Below are 7,504 nucleotides of genomic sequence, written 5' to 3' on the forward strand. Positions count from 1 at the left end.
GAGGAGAAGATATCTCAGAAGGCTCTAATTTATCAAGGTAAGCTTTAAGGCCTCTTTCACACGGGGCGGATCAGTAATGATCCGCCCCGTGAAGATCCGCTCGCTCAGCGGGGATCGCTCCGTTGTCCCCGCTGAGCCGGCTGCGGACAGGGCAGTCTCCGCACACTGTGCAGGGACCGCCCTGTCAGCTCTCCGCTCTCCTCTATGGGGATCGGACGAGCACGGACCGTGTGTCCGTGTTCGTCCGATCCGCTCTGCAGACGGATAGAAAAATAGGATTTTCCTCCGTCTGCAGAATCGGACTGTTGCGGAGGCGGACTAAATCGGGTGTCTGCGGATGCTCATCCGCAGACACCCGCTATCCCATAGGGATGAATGGATGTCCGTATTTCATCCGCAAATGGATGGATGAAATACGGACATACCATCAGCATGTGTGAAAGGGGCCTAATACCTTCCTGACACCAAGGATGGGGTTTTGTAACTGGAACAGAGTGATTCCACAATATTTACAGCTGCAATCCTGCTCTTGGACAATCAATATTTAGGCACTTGTGTGGATAGTTACGGGTGTGGGACAGCGAGTAAATTGCACCTAATCCCTCACCTGCAGCCACCCGCAGGCAAAACTCCCAGTTCCTTTGCAGACAGGGGGATGCCATTCATTCATAAGACTAATATATCTAACTCTGTGAAGCAAAAATTGCTATACATACCTTTTCTGCAGCTGCTCCGGTCCGGTCTCCAGTGGCGGATGCTGTGTACAAGAGACAGCTGACAACGGCAGGAAAGTAACGTCATCCATAGACTTACTATGGGGCTTGTGTTGACGGCTGCCTCTCCTGCACACACCTACACAGAGGAGCAGCCACTGACAGCTCAGCGTGGGATCGGACCAGCTGTAGGAAAGGTAAGTACAGCGATTTTTGGTTTACAGGGTTAGATAGATTAGTCTTACAATGTGGTTGTCAGTAGATCTAGAGCTAGGCTGGCCATACATGGTGCAAATTTATTTCCTGCAACCATTGAGCAATTATCTTCTCCTGGCAGGGGGGCGGGGGAAGCCAAGACAGTGATCATTGCTAGTGGCTATAGGAGCTGCTATCAATAAATTGCAAGATAATCCGGCAGGCTGGTTGTACCAAGTTAATCAATTAAACAACTTGGTACATTCAGCCTGCCCATTAGCTCAGCAGGAATTGGCTGAGATTCGAACCATGTATGACCACTCCTTAGAGTTTTTGGCTGAACTTTTACTTTAATGGGACCCCCACAAATTTGAAAACGCAGCACGTGGTTGTTTGTGGGAAATTGCATTGTACAAAAGTATTTTTAAGAAAAGGAGCAGGAACCTTTTTTCCTGCATGAAACTCAGGCACAGCAGCCCATTCACCTACAGCAAAGCCGCATAGGTGTGAACCTAAGCTTATGCCGCGTACACACGATAGGAATTTTGGTCGGAAAAAGCTCTGATGGTTTTCCTGATGGAATTCCGACGGAATTTCACACAAGCTGTCTTGCATACGGTCACACCAAGTTCCGACCGTCAAGAACACGGTGATGTACACTTACGATGGGACTAGAAAAAGCTTCAATACCCAGTAGCCAATAGATTCCGTCTCGTAGTTGAGCCTGAGCATTCGTGAGTTTTTGTGCGCCGGAATTGCATACACATGATCTGAATTTCCAACATTAGACATTTCATGATGGTTATGTCTGTGCAACCTGTGTGGGCATAAATGCTGGGATAACTCCTTACATACAGTGCCTTGCGAAAGTATTCGGCCCCCTTGATCTTTTCAACCTTTTGCCACATTTCAGGCTTCAAACATAAAGATATAAAATTAAAATTTTTTGTGAAGAATCACCAACAAGTGGGACACAATTGTGAAGTGGAACGAAATCTATTGGATAATTTAAACTTTTTTAGCAAATAAAAAACTGAAAAGCGGTGTGTGCAAAATTATTCAGCCCCTTTACTTTCAGTGCAGCAAACTCACTCCAGAAGTTCAGCGAGGATCTCTGAATGATCCAATGTTGTCCTAAATGACTGATAGTGATAAATAGAATCCACCTGTGTGTAATCAAGTCTCTGTATAAATGCACCTGCTCTGTGATAGTCTCAGGGTTCTGTTGAAAGCGCAGAGATCATCATGAAGACCAAGGAACACACCAGGCAGGTCCATAATACTGTTGTGGAGAAGTTTAAAGCCGGATTTGGATACAAAAAGATTTCCCAAGCTTTAAACATCCCAAGGAGCACTGTGCAAGTGATCATTTTGAAATGGAAGGAGTATCAGACCACTGCAAATCTACCAAGACCTGGCCGTCCCTCTAAACTTTCAGCTCAGACAAGGAGAAGACTGATCAGAGATGCAGCCAAGAGGCCCATGATCACTCTGGATGAACTGCAGAGAACTACAGCTGAGGTGGGAGAGTCTGTCCATAGGACAACAATCAGTCATACACTGCACAAATCTGGCCTTTATGGAAGAGTGGCAAGAAGAAAGCAATTTCTCAAAGATATCCATAAAAAGTCTCGTCTAAAGTTTGCCACAAGCCACCTGGGAGACACACCAAACATGTGGAAGAAGGTGCTCTGGTCAGATGAAACCAAAATCCAACTTTTTGCCCACAATGCAAAACGATATGTTTGGCGTAAAAGCAACACAGCTCATCACCCTCAACACACCATCCCCACTGTCAAACATGGTGGTGGCAGCATCATGGTTTGGGCCTGCTTTTTTTCAGCAGGGACAGGGAAGATGGTTAAAATTGAGGGGAAGATGGATGCAGCCAAATACAGGACCATTCTGGATGAAAACCTGTTGGAGTCTGCAAAAGACCTGAAACTGGGACGGAGATTTATCTTCCAACAAGACAATGATCCCAAACATACAGCAAAATCTACAAAGGAATGGTTCACAAATAAACGTATCCTGGTGTTAGAATGACCAAGTCAAAGTCCAGACCTGAATCCAATCGAGAATCTGTGGAAAGAGCTGAAAACTGCTGTTCACAAACGCTCTCCATCCAACCTCACTGAGCTCGAGCTGTTTTGCAAGGAAGAATGGACAAGAATTTCAGTATCTCGATGTGCAAAACTGATAGAGACATACCCCAAGCGACTTGCAGCTGTAATCGCAGCAAAAGGTGGCTCTACAAAGTATTAACGCAAGGGGGCCGAATAATTTTGCACGCCCCACTTTTCATTTTTTTATTAGTTAAAAAAGTTTAAAAAATCCAATAGATTTCGTTCCACTTCACAATTGTGTCCCACTTGTTGGTGATTCTTCACAAAAAATAAAAATTTTATATCTTTATGTTTGAAGCCTGAAATGTGGCAAAAGGTTGAAAAGTTCAAGGGGGCCGAATACTTTCGCAAGGCACTGTATATTCTGGACTTGTTATAGCACCACATCCCATAGAAGTTCAGAACATTATTAACAAAATAGTAGAGTGCAGTTTGTAAACAATGTTGTAACACTCATTTGAACTCAGGAAGTGGCTTGGAGAAGCTACAAAACATTTTCAGCAACACAGATCAAGTCCAGGTGAATGTCACTTTTTTCTACTAGAGATGGAGAAGACCTGTCAAGTTTTGGTGCTGTCTGAGACAGGAATTGATATGAAATCTCTCCAAAGAAATCAGCAGAATCACTTTTTAACCACTTCCCGTCCGTGGTATAGCTGAAAAACGGCTGCAGCGCAGACTTCATTTGCCGGGAGGATGCCCCTGGACATCCTCCCATGCTTGAGTTGCCTGCGTGCCCTGCAGGGCACGCTCTGTGATCAATGAGTCTATGAGACTTGGCTGATCACAGATCATAGTAAGGGGTCAATTCTTACCCCTTACCACATGATCAGCTGTCAGCCAATGACCACCAAAGATCCCCGGTGGCTGTGAGAGGGACATTGGTCCCGATCATGGAGAGCCTCTGCAGAGGCTTCTGTACCCACCAGCATCACATACCAGTGCCCACCAGTGCCACCTACCAGTGCCCATAGTGTCACCTATAAATCCCTAATCAGTGCGTCATCACCAGTGCTGCCTATCAATACCAGCTGCCAGTGCCCATCAGTGCTATCTTATATGTGCCCATTAGTGCCATCTTATCTGTGCCCATCAGTGTCGTCTTATCTCTGCAGCCCATCAGTGCAGCCTCATCAGTGAATATCAATAAAGGAGAAAAATTACTGTTTGCAAAATTTTATAACAAACTATGAAACATGTTTTTTTCAAAAACGTCTGTCTTTTTTTGTTTGTTTAGCAAAAAATAAAAACACAAATGGTAATTAAATACCACCAAAAGAAAGCTCCATTTGTGTGAAAAAAATTATACAAATTTAATTTGAGTACAGTGTAGCACAAGTGCGCAATTGTCATTCAAAGTGCATCAGCGCTGAAAGCTGAATATTGGTCTGGGCAGGAGGGGGGGGGGGGGGGGGGTTAAGTGCCCAGTAAGCAAGAGGTTAAATAAAAACTCAGAGTGGGTTTTATTAGCTCCTGTTTACATTTGTGCACCAGGGGAACACATGCGATTTCCCACAACACACAAGTCTTTTTGCAGGTGCACTGCGGTGCCATTATTCTGTAATAGCATTCTAATGCACCTTGCTAACATGGATGCATTGTAGCACCTCTTTAGTGCACCCGTCATGCGTTGGGCATGCCCACATGTGTGCTGATGCCCACTCACAGGCGTGAACACAGGCTTAGTCTAAGCCCCTCTAGTCCCAGTGACCCTTGTTCCCTTCACAAGTTCTGATGTCACAGAAATAAAAAGTCAAAATCTCCCCACTCTATTAAAAGCTAGAAAGAAAAAAAAAAAGAGAGAGAAAAGAAGAAAACAGCTTCTTGTTGGATTTGAGCTCTCCATTTATACAAGGCTATACCAAAATAAGTTCTAACATATAAATACAAGAAAAGCCCTGCCCACAGGAGCTTACACTCTTTTGGTTCATTAGATGTTAAAATGAATACATGTACTTATCTTCAGTGATAGCATATAGCAGCAACATGCACTAGCAGACAGTGAGAAATTAGTGTACGACTAGTCAGGGGCAGACTGACAACTCATGGGGCCCCCAGGCAATAGGAGAAGATTGTGGGGCTCCCGGGCAATAGGAGATTATGGGGACCCCAGGCAAGTGGCGATTATGGGGACCCCAGGCAAGTGGCGATTATGGGGACCCCAGACAATAGATTATGGGACCACACAGTATACACACACACACACACATATTGTGTACATACACAGACACACAATATACACACACAGTATACACACACAGAATAGGTACTGGGGAGGGGGGACAGCTATAATCTTGGGATTTTTAAATAAACACAGATTTTTACATACTGTCCCTGGTTTTATTGACCCTGATGGGGCCCCTTAGTGGCATGGGGCCCTCGGGCAGTGCCCATGTCTCCGAATGGTCAGTGCGCCCCGGCAACTAGTAATGAATGGTAACAAAAGACCTCATCTTTGCCACTTCTTAAAAACCAAGTGAGCCGTCACGTGATTGGACATCTTTTGCTTTGAATGATGTGCACTTTGCTTTTTCCTTTCTTTTGGGTTAATGATTGGTCGGCCAGGAACCATTAGAGTCTCTCTCATCTCACCGGGGGGTGGACTCTACTTCTATCTGGCTAAATACAATGGTGTCCATGTTATGGTGGACACGATCCAATCATGGACAGCTACTGGGAGGTCAGACTCAGATGTACAGCCAACACTTGCATTTTACATGTTGGGTAAAGTAGAGGTGGGTTGGAACCCCCGGTCAAGTTTTTCTATTCCAATATAGTTTATTTAAAGTCACAAAGCAATGGCTAGATACAATGATAAGAGAGGACATTGGCCAAGGATAGAGTTGGGGGGGGGGGGGGGCACAGGTAAATACAAACATCACATTGTGGCCACACCAGAGAAAAAGAAGTATGAATGTGATGACCTGATCAGATATATGTGTAGGATGGGGGATCCTCGGCTGGTTTTATTACTGTCTATGACCCCTCTGGGGTGATCTAACCTCAGTTTTGTTTTGTTGGCTTTTGTCACCTTAAAAATGTTGGAAAATGCAAACAAATGTAAAGTTGTCCCCAATACAGAAACAGAGGGTTAATCTTCCATTGGGGACAGAATTTGCCTGACTTTACTGTTGTGTCACCATGAAAGGAAGTGAAGAGAAATCTTCATAAGGGGACTCAGCAAATAATAAACTGACAGGGGTTTAAACCTCTCCTACTGTATCCAAACCTGAGAAAAGTATCCATGCACTTTAATAGAAGCTGTAGCATTGCCCGCTGTACTTGTGGTTCCCCAGACTGTGCCCCCCATACATTCCAGAAGGTTGGCACCAACTTCCATTCATTACAAGAACGTGGGCCACATGAGTAGATTGGGGTTAACCCTCGCCATGCAGGCTGTTAGTCCCATGCTGTCAGTGACTTGTTGCATTACCTTGCTTGGGGTGAAGCCGGCTTTCCAAGGACCGAGTGTGCACAAAGCATAGATGACAGATCAGCCCCGCCAACCACTTTGTAACCAGCATGTTCTCCCCCGGACACAGGGGCTAGGGACCCTCTCCCCTTCACTCCGCTCTCCCCCAACCTGAGCCCCTCCAAGCCCCGCTCAGCCCTCACAGCTTCTCCCTCTTCAGCAGTGTCTGCCTCTCCTCTCCGGACATCTCTCCTCAGGGAAAAAGCCGCTCTCCGGTACTACGAGCTCACAACACCCGCTACATGTGTGTCACCTCACCCGAGGGAGAGAGAGAGACCGAGCGAGAGAAGTGCCAGCAACTCTCCGAGCAGCCCCACATCAAACGAGAGCCCGCCTTCCGGGCCAGCCCCTCACAAATGTGCAGCAGACCCCTTCTCACTGCCACTCAGCCTAGCTATAATCATCTATAATCAGACTATCCTATCTACTGCACACTGCCCATATATAATGAACTATATAATGAGACTATCCTATCTACTGCACACAGCCTATATATAATCAGACTGTCTAAAATGGTCTATATAATGAGACTACCCTATCTAATGCACACTGCCCATAGATAATGAGACTGTCTATAAAGGTCTATATAATGAGCCTATCTACCGCCCATATATAATGAGACTATCTATAATGGTCTATATAATGAGACTATCCTATCTACTGCACACCGCCTATATATAATCAGACTGTCTAAAATGGTCTATATAATGAGACTACCCTATCTAATGCACACTGCCCATAGATAATGAGACTGTCTATAAAGGTCTATATAATGAGCCTATCTACTGCCCATATATAATGAGACTATCTATAATGGTCTATATAATCAGACTATCCTATCTACGGAACACTGCCCATATATAATGAGACTATCTATAATGATCTATATAATGAGACTACCTACCGCCCATAGATAATGAGACTATCTATAATGATCTATATAATGAGACTACCTAACGCCCACAGATAATGAGACTATCTATAATGATCTATATAAT

At 44.9% G+C, this 7,504-nt stretch overlaps 1 protein-coding gene across 1 annotated transcript in view; it reads right to left on the minus strand.

Annotated features, from left to right (window-relative positions):
• Window positions 1–6,820, minus strand: part of ADAMTS20 (ADAM metallopeptidase with thrombospondin type 1 motif 20) — a 298,739-nt gene extending 291,919 nt beyond the window's left edge. The window contains exon 1 of the mRNA XM_077472691.1: window positions 6,468–6,820. Within this exon, the coding sequence (XP_077328817.1) occupies window positions 6,468–6,558 (91 nt within the window). The 5' untranslated portion in view covers window positions 6,559–6,820. The remainder of the gene's footprint in view (window positions 1–6,467) is intronic.
• Between the last annotated feature and the right edge of the window lie 684 nt (window positions 6,821–7,504).

Source organism: Lithobates pipiens, unplaced genomic scaffold (genome assembly GCF_037356315.1).
Source record: "Lithobates pipiens isolate NorthernLeopardFrog02 unplaced genomic scaffold, aLitPip1_a1.2 Scaffold_8, whole genome shotgun sequence".
NCBI lineage: Eukaryota > Metazoa > Chordata > Amphibia > Anura > Ranidae > Lithobates > Lithobates pipiens.